Source organism: Sturnus vulgaris, chromosome 10 (genome assembly GCF_052056855.1).
Source record: "Sturnus vulgaris isolate bStuVul1 chromosome 10, bStuVul1.hap1, whole genome shotgun sequence".
Classification (NCBI taxonomy): Eukaryota; Metazoa; Chordata; class Aves; order Passeriformes; family Sturnidae; genus Sturnus; species Sturnus vulgaris.
Window position 1 is genome coordinate 5574723 of NC_142252.1, and position 15294 is coordinate 5590016.

The 15294-nt window shown below is 52.2% G+C and overlaps 1 protein-coding gene across 1 annotated transcript in view; it reads right to left on the reverse strand.

Moving 5' to 3' along the window:
* EPHB1 (EPH receptor B1) overlaps positions 1-14938 on the reverse strand; it is a 77152-nt gene extending 62214 nt beyond the window's left edge. Inside the window, exon 1 of the mRNA XM_014870444.2 lies at positions 14853-14938. Coding sequence (XP_014725930.1) covers positions 14853-14910 — 58 coding nt within the window. The 5' untranslated portion in view covers positions 14911-14938. The remainder of the gene's footprint in view (positions 1-14852) is intronic.
* Positions 14939-15294: the final 356 nt, after the last annotated feature.

The following is a 15294-nucleotide window of genomic DNA, read 5'->3' on the forward strand; positions in this document are numbered from 1 at the left end:
GCCCAGAGCTGCACCTGGCACCGTCCGGCTCCTATTTACTAGAACTTACTTTAAAATGTCAGAGAGATTCTGCATGAGCCACAAACATGACAGACTGCTTAGAGCAAGCACTGCCAGCGGACTCAAGTTTAGCCTGGCCACAACTGTTTCCAGCACAGCCAAGGGCTGGTGTTCCCCCAGTCACCAACACTTTTCACCCCAGCCCACAGCTGCAGCCACATCGATCCTCTACTTTATAATGCAGCTTCTGACACATACTAAAGCCCTCTGAGGAGCCAGCCAAAAGTTTCACGAGTATGTAAGAACTAAAAAACAGCATTTCTGGTCCACCCATACACAGGGGACCTCAGGGGGAGAAGAGGGAAAGCAGCAGGGCGAGAGTGGAATCACTCGGGGATACTCCGGCTGCGCTGGAGAAGACGAGCGATCCGCAGCTGCGGGAGCAGAGCCGTCAAGGGGAGGAGGTGGAAATATTGAACCTCAAACTGCAAGCTGCAAAAGCGTCGGCTCCCGCGCCGCCCCCCAGCCCGGCGCCGGCCGTGCCGAGCAGCGAGCATCGTCTCTCCGCTTCTGCACCATATGGAGTCAGCTCGCGAGTGCAAACGAGGCAAAGAGCAATAAAGCTGTGCCACCACAGCAGCACACGGGGCTGCCAGCAGCACAGGGAAGCCTCTGTCAGGACACGGATGGGATGGGGGAAGCCTCTGGCGGAGAAGCCCATCACCCACCCAGTCCCCTCTACCATCAGAAAGGGACGTGGCAAAGCCAGCAGGTCCACTGGAAAAGGCAGAGCACCCCATCAGCAGACCCTGCTGGGTTCTTTGCTCTGGCTCCACATCCAAATGCCCTGGAATTCCCAAAATACCCTGGAGACTCATCCTGGGCTTTCCCAGCTTTGCCTTTTTTTTTTTTTTTTTTCTCCTTCTCCACTTTTAGATTTGGACAAAACAAGCAGCAGCCAGGATCTGTAACTATCCTGCAACCTATCCAAAAAGCTTTCCTATCAGTCTGAGCCGCCTTTAGATATGTACATACACAGCTGGTCTGGTGAATGTTTGCTGAGATTTCCAAACATTCATTCATACAAGGTGTCAGCTCCAACAGGCCAGCGGGGCTGGGTTAAATCTTTGCCCAAATTCACCAACAATGACCAGCAACTGTAATCACCTTGGAAGATGCTCTTCATCAACAGGGGTTCAGGACCCTTTGTTGCATCATCCCAATGGTGCCAGTAGCAGTGGGCAAACGCCTGCCCCCCCAGCTCGTGCCAGCACAGAGAGATCCCTCCATGCCAGAAGCCTCTTCTGTGAGGAGGGAGGAAACATGAGCACTACTCTAAGTCAACCTTAAATCACAAGATTTTGCTCAGTGCCATTCTTAGGCCGAGCTTTTCCTTCAAGCTGCAGTGCCCAGCTGAGCTGCTGCACAGCCCCAGCTCCCACTGGTCCCGGGGGTGAGGAAGGGGAGCAGGAAGAGAAGGATGCTGGCAGGAGGTGCCACTTGGCAGCCAGCCTGCCTGGCACACCCCTGCCTCCAGCCCCAGCGCCTGCGCAAGCTGGGAAAAGGCTCCAGCATGAGGAGGCCATCTGCGTGCCGGGAGCCGCGCCAAGGCGGGTTCAGGGATTATTTTTCCCCCTCCTCCTCAGGACAGTCTCCTTCCCAAATGCTGACTTTACACACGGGTGACACCTCACCGAAGAACTTCAGCACTGTTGCAGGAGGTAACCAAGGAGAAGTCCCCCAGTCAGCCAGCCCAGTCACTGACCAAAGCCCAGGAGGTGCCTGCGATCTGCTGCAGGTGAGGGATGGTCCCAGCACAACCAGAACAGCTCCATTTCATGCAACACCAGCTCTGCTCATTTTTAAAGCATTGCTGCTTGATGATAAAGTTCCCCTGAAGCTCATCTCCATACCCACCTCTTCTCCTGATGACGGTGACCCATCCTCCCTGATTGTGGTTTCCTTGCTGAAATAAATCACTTTAAGTGCACATTGTGCTCTGGGTCTCATTACTGTTCATCATCTTCTGCGCAACGGAGCTGTCACATCCTCGCAAACTCTGTCACCTGGGCAACACAGGAGCCATTTGGGAGGGCAGGCAGGTGGGAAGAAAGCGCCCAGGGCTTGACAGGGTACCAGCTTCCCATTCCTCTCATCTGCAGCGTTTGAATAGGGGGCTTGCACCCCTCATGGCACAAAAGGAGAACAAAAGCAAGAAGGAGCAACACGTGTCCAAGACGGGATCGATGCACCAAGGCCCCAGACCTTGGTGCAGGAGGGACACATGCACCTTGATTGCCAAGAGGGTCTGCCTTCAGCAAGTTATGCCCCTGCTAGAAAACCTCCTCCAGAAGAAGTGGAAGAAACTCTCCTCCCCCAGTTCGGAGTAGAAACATCTAAAGAAGGGAAGGAGGAAGAGCCGGGCATAGGGGCAGCAAGATGGTCACCAATCCTCTCCAGGTGGATTCTAGGCAGCACCACACTGAAGTCCTCATCACAGATGAGTGCTTCCAACTCCACAAGGTTGCTCCAGATTAATCCAGAAGACTGGGTCATGCTGCACACAGTAAATTAAAAGCTCTTTGCCAAAACCCCACAAGGGACCCACCAGGCAACAGCAATACAAAAGCACCATTTGCCTGTGTCATCACTTTTGAAAGGCAAACACTCAGAAAGAAAGAAAGGAAGTGATTAAAGTTGCTGCTAATCTTGGTAGTGTCCACAAGGACGGGTCTGCTGAGTTTTTATCAAGGACAGAGTGTAAGTACCCCCGGCCCCCAGTGGTCCTGTGAGGGCTGGGACCAGCCTAGAATGAAAGGCCAACTCACACAGACAGGAAGGAGCTGCTTACCATAGCCATGCAGCCAATGCCTGCATCCCTGGGCACCAGCACAGCTCCCTGGGGAAAAGAGGCTGTTTCCTGGCCTGAGGTTTGGGAGGGTGCAGAAGTTTGGATTTCCCATCAAGTACTCAACACCTACAAAAATCCTGGAGCGCAGCTGTGGAGAAGACACACTGCTCTCACACCTTCCACAAGGTCAACATTTGAGCTTCAAAACTCTTCACTCATCCCATCACACCTTCACAGGAAAACACCTCTTGCTGCTCTGGTGACCACACCAGGAGAAGACTCCCAGAAATGTAAGTAGGAGAAAAACACCACAGACGCAGAAGATCCCCAGAGATGTAGGAGAAGACCCCTAGACAGGTCATCCATCACTGCCAGGAAGGATTCCCCAGGTGGTCCCTGGGGCTCTGCTCAGCTTTCCCAGCATCCCAGCCCACCATCCCAAGCTTCCTGCTGCAGCCTGGAGACCCCCGTGCCCCCTCCTCGCCCAGGGCACTCGCACACATGTTCGCACACGCCGGCACGGAGCAGGAGGGGAAGCCAGGCTGCAGGAATAACACAGGCACACAAACAAAAGAGCACAAGCCATTAATCTGGGTGAACCAGAGGAAATGAAATCATTATGTCTGCAGCTACAACATCCCGAGGAACAAATTTCCTGCCTGGATAATAAATGGATTCTTTTGTTTCACATTGGCCCCAACCACGTGACTCTCTTGGCCTATTCCTCATCCAAAACATCTTGCTGTATAAATACCCAGACGGGTTTGAATTTCAGCTGCTAAAAATATGTTTTAATTATAATAATATATTATAATAATAATAACAAAAAAAATCTGGATCTACAGGCTCCCCTTGCCTCCTAAACAACCTCTGAAGGCTTTCCAGCAAGCAGGCAAGCAAACAAAAAGTCCCAATTTGCCAAAAACAGCTGAACAGCACAAATGCAGCCTTTAAAAAATGACTGAGGCACCTGAAAGCAGCTCCAGGTTAATGCTTGCAATAAATAATCCCTGTCAGAAAGAAAAATGATGGGTGCATGAAGATTTGAAGCACCGATGGCCCAGAAGTACCTCCTAAGTACCTCCCAGCAGCAGGATGGGACCAAAGCCACACGGCATATCAATGACAGCTCCAACTTTGGGGCTGCACAGGTTTTCTTCTGTCGCTAGGGCTTGGGATTTATCCATTGGATGGATGGGGGAAATGCAAGATCTGGCCTCCTCTGGCTTGGCAAAATGCTTCTCAGCTGCAGGAGTCTCCAGGGATTGAAAAGAGCTGCACTGGTTCCAACCATTCCTTTAATCTGCAACTCCATCACATCACTCACTTGAAACCACTTTTGCATCTAATTGCATATTTTGCTTCTGCTTTCAGCTTCTTTTCGCTCGCCTTCCCAGCTTCACCAACACGTTGCGAGCACTGCAACAAGTTTCAAAACAAGACGCGGTTTTGAAGCCAAACATCAAAGCGCCTCGGTGCACAAAGTCTAAATTGTTTGGATGTTAAAGAGAGACCTCCACACAGGGAAACAAGCTCAAAAATTCCCTCCAGCTATCAGGCAGCCACGGGCAGAAGATCCAACCGAGCCCACCATGCTCAACCACAGCTCTTACTCAGGGTTGGACTTGGTCTCCATCACCCCAAACATCCCAGCACCCAATGACTTCTCTTCAATTCCACACACACACTCTGGTGCCTGACACTAGCAGATCCTCAATTTCATTTTCTTTTGAGGGTCATCTTTAATTCCAATTATATTTTGGATGCTGAGGAAAGCATCCAAGAACAGCTGCTGCCTCATTTCTGTCACTTATCGCCGCTGTTACTTACAAGGAAGGGGAGGGGGGGAGAAAAAGAAAAAAAAAAAAAAAAACCAGCCCTTGGAAACTAAATATTTACACACCCACATAAGCTAATCCCAGCAGATTCAAGGGTGGGAAGCCTATTTAAAAAACATCCCTAATTACTTTCCCATTTTAAAGGGAATAATCTGGCCATTAGCTCAAATACTTTACTTAAGTAATCACTTATTTTTCAAGAGGAATACAGGACAGGGGACTGGGAAACCATTTTTATACCCTTTCCTCAGGTACAGCTGCTGAGAGCCAAGTGGCACAGAGGGGTTGAAGGAAGCAAGGGGAGCCAGGAAGTCAACACATGCCACCCTTGGGAGGCACCTCTGGAACACGGACAGAGCCACCTCATGCTCTGACACCTTGCCGGTCCCTGGATTGCACAACAACGAAATTTTGCTGGAAAAAGGGAGGATTCTCAAGGCAACATGAGAAAGAAAAATGGGAACAGATCTCAAACACTTCAAAAGGCCATCAGTCCCCTCACAACGATGCTCTAGGAAACGCCCCCATCCCTCCCAAAAGTGCCAGGAGCAGGGAAACTCAGCAGGTTGATACTGCAAAACACTGATTTATCAAGAACATCTTTCAGTCCCTTTTTGCTGATGTACTAACAAAACATTCTCTTATCAGAAAATAAAGCGGTTTCTGCTGGAAAAGAATATCAGTAATCCAGACATGAGGATGTATTGAAGGATTCCCAAAGTCCCCCTTGTAACAGCAACGCAAAGAGCAGCAATTTGCTAATTGGCAACAGCCACTAGGCTGCTCAAGGAAAGGGCTGGAACCCTGAGGATGGACAGAAGTTTGATTATAAGACACGCACAGTGGATCATTTAGAAAGATAAAACCGAGCTCGCTCTGCCGCAGCCAGCTATTAAAAGTGGAGAATGTTATTTCAGGTAATAAAGAGCAGGACCTGAGGACCAGCCTGGGAATTCAAATTTACAACTTGTATCAAATTCATCTGCTGTAAAACTCCACCTAGTTTATAAGTTTCTCACCAACTTCATAAAACATGTTTTATTATTATTGTTTTCTGACTCTCCTGCCTTAATAAAATTCCTCTCCCAGCCTGTGTGGGTGTTGCATTATAAACATTTGCACTTTGATTCATTCAAGACTGCAGAAAGCTTTCAAGGTAACCTATTAGGAATACTTTAAATGGTTCAAAGACATCCCAGTTTCCCCTGAACGCCGCAAAGCTTTAAAGAACAAAATAAAAACGTGCCTTGCTGCAAACCACCTCCGAAAATCTGCTGGGTTGGTGACTCAGGAGATGGGAGTGGCCACGCAGGCTGCCAGGAGGGGTCCAGAGTAGGAAAACACAGGAGTTATCAGGGCACAGGGTAAGGTGGGCACCCACCCATCACTCCCCAAGCCCCCTCGCCAGGGAGCTGGAGGGATTTATTAACAAAAGATTCTCTTGGGGATCATGTGAGTGCATCCCACTGGTAGGAGACAGCCAGATCACTCTTGGGGATGCTGCTGAGTGGTTCCCACTGGTGGGAGGCAGCCAGGCCATCTTCCCACAAGTCAACGACCCGCCCATGTAAAAGCAGGGATTTCCTCATCCCTGATCAGTCCTGGGAAGCGGAGCCCAGCGCTGAACACAAAGCAGAGCTAGAGGGGGCTGGAAGCAGCGTCCTTCTCAAAGCAGCTCCTTTTCTCCTGCCTCAGCCACAGCCCACTGAAGTTAAGGAGCAGCTTTTCATGGCTTTGAGCAGGCTCTGGAACCAGGTTCTGAGCAGCCTCCCTGCCAGAGGCGTGCAGCAGGATAATCCACGCACGGCATGAGAATAAAAGCAGAGTTTTAGAAGGAAACTGAACACAATTACCCGGCGTCCTTACAGCTCCCATCGGCCAGCAGCCACCTCCTCTCCTCTGCCAAGCTGGCTGCAGCATCCGGGGGTCGGGGGGCACTGCCAGCCCATGGACAGAGCTCAGGAGGGCTCGACCTGAGCTGGGTCCAAAGAAAAAGGCACTGATGCCTTTAATTCCTGCACAGCTGCTGCTTTTCTTCACTTGACTGAGCAAGAGGGAGGTTACCTGGCACAATGCACATGGCTCAAAGAGCCACACATCCCCCCCAGGAAACACAGTACAGAACTGATCCTCCTTTATTTCACTAAACCAGAAATTACCACTTCACAATCCATCTCTGGTCACAATAACATCATTGTATGTGACTTCTCAGTGCCTCTGTTGAGAGCCTGATGGGCTCAAACATCTTAGACCTCCACCCTCAATTACAGCTCAAGGAGCAAAGCACAGGCAGCAAAGGCCACAGATCTCCAGGAGATTCACCCACTTGTGTGGAGCTTCTGGAGAGCTTCAACCAAACTCCATAGGCTGGAGAAGAGCTCTGTGCTCCAGGTTCACTTGCAGCCAGGTCATGCCCATAATTTCCAGGACTAAATAAAAACTGCTTTAATAATTATCACAGCAGAAGAGCAAGAATGGAGTGGCCACGTGGTGAGGGCAAACACACCTATGGAGCAGCCTCTCCAGCTCTATGGGTACATCATGGGAGGGAAAGGTCCTGGACCAGTCAAAACCATTACAAGAAGCACTTCTGACAGTACAATTGTGACAATTTTGTTACTTCCAAACACATTTGTTTCAAATGAAAAGCAAAGCCAGCACCAAACGGTGCACGCCAAGAGCATCCCACTCGTGCTCTCTCCCTACATGTCCATCCTGTTCCTTGGGCATTTGGTACTAAGAAGCTACAGATTTTCGGTGAGAACACCAAGGTCAGCCCCAGACTGCCCCCAGCACATCAGGCTATCTTCCCTCTCAGCTCCCCCCGTTCAGAGGGCAGGGAATGCCCAGTGAGCGCAGAGCAGCCCCCCACAGCTAGCCCCATTCTCCTCCTGCCCTCTGAGGACAGTGTTTCCCTTTTAACTCTTCTGCTGAGTTCCCAGTTTTCCCGGGGAAGATGTAATTCACACCCCTCTGCCTGTTCCGTGGTGATTTAATGTCTTTTGAGCAAAATGCAATTATCCCCATATCAACAGGGCCCCGGCGAGGATGATAATGAGCCGGCTCCAACCCCGCGGCTACGGAAGTGGCTGAAGCAAGCGGAGGCCTCCAGTAATCAAAAGCCCGTCCCTGGCCTCTGATTGCTGAAAAAGAAATGAAAAACCTCCATAAAACTTCAAACACCGCCGTTCCCTGCTCCATATCCCTCCACCCGCGGTGTGGGTTTTAGCACTAGAAGACAAGCATCCAACACCAGCTCCGTACATCCAGCTCCATCACACCCAGCTGCATTTTGGGTGTCACCTGCCAGGTCACCCCCAGCACCCCACGGTAGACAGAGAGCATGGGGACATCACCTCAAAGCAGACATAGCAGCCCTGTTTGCCTAGGTTTTGGGGGTCAAGGAGAAGCAGTCCCCACCCTGAGTTGAAGGTGACTCGCCCTGCCCCAGGACACTCAAATAAAGGTGTCCCCCTGCTCCACCCTGCAAACAGGGAGGAAATAGAGAAAGGCAGGGAAAGACGTGGACGTGCGACAGGTCTTTGCAGGACTTCAGAGGCTTCCTAGGAGACAGCAGAGCCAAGGGAAGGGAGCATCCAGTGGGCTAAACTGCCCATCCTCTCATAAAAATAATATATAGTCAGGCAAAGACACCAAAACCCAGCTCTGCTTGGAGCAAGCCAAGGAAAATGCTGATTGGGTTTGAATAATCCAACGTTTGAATAATCCAAAGCATCCCAGTTGCTGCTGGGATATGGCACATTGGGTACCAGTGCACTGCAGAGGCAGCTGGGATGAGAGGAGGGCTTTTGAGGAGAAAGCATCATAAATCAACCCTTTGAAGTCGTGATGAAACCCCCATCGAGGATGGCAGGAAACAGCCTGGAAGTGAGGATTTCCACAGCCTCTTACCTATTCCTACCCTCCACTTTTACTCATTGTATAACAAATTAAAGCTTCATCAGCTCCAACCACCAGTAACCCTGACTGGATGCTTCCCCAGATAATAAACATTTCCTTCCCTAACTATTGAGCACATAGCTAAGGCTTTACTAATGCCTAATTACTTGGCCTGAATATTTCCAAGTTTTAAATAAATAAATAAAATTCTAGAATCTCAGAATGGTTTGGGTTGGGAGAGACCTTAAAGATCATCTCATTCCAAACCCTTGCCATGGGCAGGGACAACTTCCACTAGATCTTAGTAGTAACCTAAATAATATTAATGCTCTTAAAAATCACCAAGATGAACTTAATACCATTTTTTTTTCTCCCCCCATCCAGAAAGACCTTGAAAGGACTCATTCTGCTTATTAAGGGGAATGACTTAGAAGAGAAAAAAGCAAAGTAACACTCATCAATTAACTATAAGAAATCTTAACCCTCATCTCCTGCAAATGACTGCCTGCCATGACTGTCCATTGTGACATAAGTGCACCTTATGGAGATATTAACCATGGGATGCTCTGGGACTCCCCTCCTCCCAAACCAAGATCATCCCTGGCTTAAATTGGAAGAAGTGAGAGGCTGAAGGACGCTCATCTTCCTTGTCCAGGGCTCAGCACAAGCCTCTTCCCCTTTGAACTGTTGCCTCTGTGATTTTTCACCGCGGGGCTCCCAGCAGGAACTTATTACAGCCAGACCAAAGCACGTCTTGCTTTAATAGTAATTAGGTCACCCTGGGTTGTGGGCTTAGCAGGCAAAACTATAATTATTTAGAAACATCAAGTTTAAATGCCAAAGAATCTTAATGGAGCTGAGCTAATTAACCAATTTCAACTAAGTAACTGATTAGCTTAAAAAGAAAAAAAAGATAAATCAATGATCATAGACAACAACATTTTCCTTTAACAGCCTTTCTTGCAGCAATCCTCAATTGCACAAACTGAGCCCAACAACCCCTGCTAACCAAATATTATTGTAATTAAATATTCAACAGAAAGCCTCTTCAATTATTCAAAAGACTGATAACACTTGGTTATAATTGGGGTGGTGGGAGAGGTTTCCAGAAGCAGGGATTGTGTGCACCAGCCAGCTCTGGCCGCTGACGCAAACCCACGGGTTGTGGCATCAGCACAGGGCACCCCTCCCATGCCTGGAACCAACCTGGGGGCACACGGATGCTCTCCAGCCCCCACGTGAGAAAACAGACCAGATGGTGCACAGGCTTTCTGGATTCCTGTTATTAGACCAAAAATTTAGGGGACTAATGGCCAGTTTCCAGGTTTCACACCATTTTCCAGTGGTAGCATTATTCCCCTGACAGAGGGCCGGGACGAAAAGCAGGCCCTGGTGTATCATTATAATTCACTAAGCAGCATTACCATAGGAAATTACAAATTAGCTTTTCAGCAAAGGATACGGACGTATTTAGATTAGCCATAGAGAAACTACAGAACCTCCCAGCCCATTCATCAAAGCTCTTGTAGCTCCAACTTTCAGGGAAATGAAACAATAATAAATATTGAGCAGGGAAAGTTAATCTCCCCTGAACGCACTTTAATAATTCAAAAGTTGTGAGAAATAAATAAATACAGCACAGATCCTTTCATGTCTACAAAACACGTGTCCTGTTTTTCTCACTGTTTCTCATGATGTGACTTGGTGGGAAAATGGATGGTGACCAAAATAAAAGAGCTCCAAAAACTCAGCTGTGGCTGTGAGCAACATTTACAGGGAGCCCATGCATGCTTGCCACTTATCTGGAAAGCCATGGAGCAGATTTGGGCAAGAGTTTACTCCCACTGTCCCTAAGGAAAAGGCTGTGTTTCCTCTACCTGCTGTCTGCATCCGCTCTGTGCCCGCTCCCTTCCCTGCACACTCCCAGGCAGCCTCCCAAGCTGCTCATTTTTGGAAGGACTGTGGGTTTACCCCTAAAAGCTGAACAATGCAATAACCAGTTCAAGGCCCACCCAAGGTCCCAGCTCTCTCCTGACACTACTCTGTCATCACTCCATCCCTTTCCGCACCCTTCTGCTCCCACACCAACCTGGGACCTCTGTAAGCAACACTCACTCCAACCTTCTGCCATTCCAGTTGAGGATTTGCCTTCCCAAATTGCCACCCAGCCAACATCCAACCTTAACATTTGCCTTGCCCAAGTATTGATGCATGCAACCTTTGAGAGCTCTGTTTGCAGCAGAACAAGGTCAAATTTAAATGCACTTCCAAATCTTCACGAATATTTGGGGAAAGCATTCCCTCCCACAACCCCAAGTATTTACCCAGCCTTGCTGTGCTGTTAAATGATTCCCCACACCAATGCTGTGTGTTTAGAGGGAACAAAGCATGGTGCCCTTTGGGCAGCATCACAGTTTTGGGGTTCCTGCAGGAACCTTTCCACATGTGCTGAGCTCAGGGTACCCACAGCAGGGAGAGGTAAAAAAGCCCCTGGAGCTGGCTGGACTCAGCCAGGGCAGTGCATATACACCACAAGAGTCTCAGCCTTGCTCTGAGCATCACTTCCATCAGCCCCATCCCACAGCACTCCTGCTGCACCAGGACCGGGGTCTCCGAGACTCTGCTGACCTGACTAGCATCGAGTTAGCCATTGCCCAAGGTAGCATTTCCCCCTTTCCATCAAATCTGAGCATTTCTTTAGCTTACAGAACCCATCTCTGCTAGAAACATCTATTATCGAGCACCGTATCCTAGATCCAGTTCCAGATGAACATATTTGACCTCCATCATCAAACATCCATATTTTCTTCTGATTTCTAAGGCCAGTGAAAGGGTTTGATTCTGCCCTGTTGTGTCAGGAGCTGCACTCAGGATGGGTGAGAAGACACCTTGCAAACCCTCTGGCAGCTCATGCCACAGCAGTCACGGCCACTTAAGACATAAGAGATCATGCAGCATTCCAATATCCAAAAGAACAGGAAAACACAGTCCCCACCTTCTCCGTGAGCAGAGATACCAGGAGTTAGTTAAAAAAAAAAAAAGGCAACATAAGCACCTGCAGTGTCAGGCCCCTTTTCCATGACTTGACAAAACACTTTCCCTTCAGGCTGACAAGATCTGGGCTCACGTCTTGCCAAGAATAAGGGTTTTCCCTTAGGGTTTTCTTTTTTTCCCCTCCCTTAGTTTGAGCAAAGAAAGCAAGAGTAAACGGACAGCTGAATAGTAGCACTTGCAAATTCCCATGAAGGTTACCGTCTGCACTTGCAAATTCCCTCCTGAGGACTTATTCCTAGCTTCTCCTAGACGAGGGCTCAGCTCGGGGTGGAGCAGCTGGGAGCCCACGGGGTGCTGGTGCAGAGGGAAGGGCGGCTGAAGGCTCCCAGCCCGCTCGGCACAGGCACAGGCACCGCTCCCGGCGCCTGGCGGAAGCGGAGGAAGCCCGAAGGATGCCTGCAACAGATGTGTGTGAGCATCCCGAGCCAAGGGGGAGGAGAGCGGCGAGCGGGGCAGGCAGCACGCACGGAGCTCTCCAGTCAAACCCCAGCCCTGCTCCTCTCCCAGGCCGGCTCTGAAGCCGGTGGATGAGCAGGGGAATAAAACTACGCCGGATTCACCAGCCCCAAGCAAGGCTTTCCACCTCCCTCCCGTGCTCTGCTTCTCGTGATGCTGCAAGCACAGAGAGAAAAACCTGGATTTTAAAAGAGCAGGAGAGAGACAGGGAGATGCTGGAGAGGCAAGCAGGCCAGGCAGGTGAAACAGAGTATATGGAGGAGCTGTACTGAAACGGTCATCAGCCCCATCTGACCGACCAACAGCTCCAACCCGAGTTAAAACATGTAACGTCAGTCCATTACCACCCTCTCTATATGCTAAATGGATTATATTTGGTTCAGCTAACACGAGAGAGAGCATGCGAGCGGCTCCTGAGTGATTGCAGGGTGTGGGAGAGACAGAGTATTTGCTGCTGTCATCTTCTCACATCCCTTTTCCTCTTTAAAAGCCACAAAAAAAATTTAAGAATTACTACAAACATCCAGGTGTCCAGCAGAAAAGGGTCAGTTAAGCCACAGGATTTAGTAAAAAATCAAGGAACCATAAAAAAGTCAGATAAGTGACTCTATTACATCCAGGTTCGCATGCCGCAGGCAATGAGTTAGCAAGGTTTTATGGAGAATAACGAGGGTGGTTTGGAGGCAGTTCGTGCCCTGACCCCAGCTGCATCCTCCTCCCCTTCCAGCCGGGTCTAGACCCCCAGACGCCTCTCCAGTCATCCCGGAAAAAAGACTTCTTGTCTCGTTGGCTGATTTGGGAAGCAGGGAGCCATCCCTGGCTCAGCCGCTCCTGCCTGCAGCCCAGGGCAGAGCAAGCCGTGGCTTTGCCGTGCTGTCACAGAGGGCTGCCGGCTAATCCAGCCTCGCCGATGCTCCAGGGGCACAGCCAGACCCCAGGGCAGGGCAAGTCCTAGGAGATGCTCCTGACCACTAGAGAAAACCACGTTTCGATATAGCAAACATGTATCAAGAGATTCAATAAGATTTAAATAAACCTCATTAAAAGGCTTTTTTTTTTTTACCATGACCACATCATTAGACTCTCGCCTTAACTCCAAATCATATTCGACTGCTCTACCTCAGAAATTCCCCCTCCAAAATTTTCCCTGAAATCTGAGATTTTTCCTAGAATACTACTTTACTATCCAAGCAACTTCCTCAGCGGAGTAGCAATATCACCACTCCTCAACAGGTTCGGTCCTGGGCAGGGACACTGACTCTGCCAGTGCTCCCGGGGAGAGCCGGAGCAAGCTGGGGAACCCCGTGGGTGACACCCAGGAGTGCCCTCAGACCAGGAGGGAGCCGAATCCTCCCATCCAGCCGCAATTCCAGCAGTGCCTCAAGCCGCTGACGCTGCAGACGCCGGCGAGCAAAGCGCTGCTAACAGGTCTCGCCTCTTCACGTGCGGCTTCGCCACCGAGCAAAGGCGCGCTCGTTGCATCACGCTTCGGCATGGCACCAGCACTCCCACCTCCAGCTATTCCTACACAGGTGGCATGAGGCAGCGCAAGAAATACGAAAAGCAAACACGTGTGTCAGCGCAAAGCCAACGAGAAGGGGATGCTGCATCAAGCGGGCCTGCCCGCCACGATCCAGCAGCCGTGCTTGCGAGCGGAGCGGAGCTGCGGCCAAACCCCACGGGAGCAGCATTCCAGCCCCGGAACCGGCTCCTCGCTGCCCAGAGCTGAGCCAGAGTCTCCTGTCATCTCTGACAGCCACAACCATACCCACATTAAAACCCCCCGAGGAGGGCCCAGCCCCACACCAGCTGGCAGAGGTTTGAGCCCATGAGCATCCTCTCCCACAGCCGCTCGCCTCTCTCTGCTCACAACCGAGGGGCTGCACCACGTCCCCTGCTCGCAGCCACCGCTCCAGCGCTGGGCAACCCCTGCCACGAGCTGCTGCTGTACCAGCAAGAAAGGTGGCAGTGGTAAAATAAAGAGAAAAAATAATCGAAGCAATACTTCAAGATCCATGCCGGGCACGGAGCAGCGACACAGCACCAAGACTGTCCCACCAGGCCCACCGCCCGGACCCTGGCTCTCGGCTGCAGGCACCTTCCTGCTGCCCAGCAAATCCCACGACTAAGCGGGAGATGGGGAAAAGATCCCAGCCCACCGGCACGGACCGTGCTGAGAGGACGAGCACGCACCTGCTCCGTGGCTCCATGGCCGGGCCAAGCGTCCCCCAGCTCAGCTCCTCTCCAGAAACGGAGACCACCTGCCCACGGCTCCTGGCGCATCCACCCTCCGCCGGGGCTGGGAGGAGGAGGGTTGGCAGAGGCGGCTCCGCGCACCACCACGGCCCCCGGAGGCGGCTCCACCACGGCCCCGGGCACCAGAGGGGACCCAGACCGGACTCCGGAGACGGCTCCGCCGCGGCCCCGGGGACCAAAAGGGACGTCGGAGGTGACCACACCGCGGTCCCGGGCAGGGCTCCGCAGGGAAGGGGAGCCGAGCTGGAGCTCGCCCTAGGCGGATGCGGGTGGGTTCCTTCCTCCATCCCGGGCCCCCTCCCGAGGGCACGAGCTGCCGGCATCCCCCGCGGGCCAGGTAACCCGGGCTGGCACAAGAGGCCGGGGCCACGGGGCCAGGACGCAGCCTGTGCCCGTGCCTTACAGCGGAGGAGTCGCTCCTCGCTTGCTCCCAAGCTGCGGACGCCGCGGGCGGCGCAGGGACCATCGGCTCAGCATCCCACCCGTTCGCCTCTCACCTTCCACGGCGGCCGCGGCGGCGGCCAGGCAGAGCAGCACCACCAGATCCGCAGCCATCGCCTCCTCGGGCCCCGCAGGCGTCAGCCGCTACCGGCGGGCGGCCGTGAGCGGGCATGGGGGGTGCGTCCGCGGGCCGGGTGGCTCCGGGGCAGGGCGGGCCGGGGCCGCGGACGGGACGGGCCGGTGGCAGTGCCGCTGCCGCTGCCCGCCCGCCCGGGTCACATCGCCGCCGCGAGTGGCGCGCGCGGCCACGCCGCCGCTGGCCCCCGCCGCCGCGCGGCCACGCCCCCGCCGCCGCCCCGCCAATCCCCGCGTCCGCCCGGCCACGCCCCTGCCACCGCCCCGCCAATCCCCGCGCCGCGCCACGCCTCGGCCACGCCCCCGCCCGCCGCACGCGCCCGTGCGAAGGGGAACGGCGACCCCTGGCGGCGCAAAGACGCG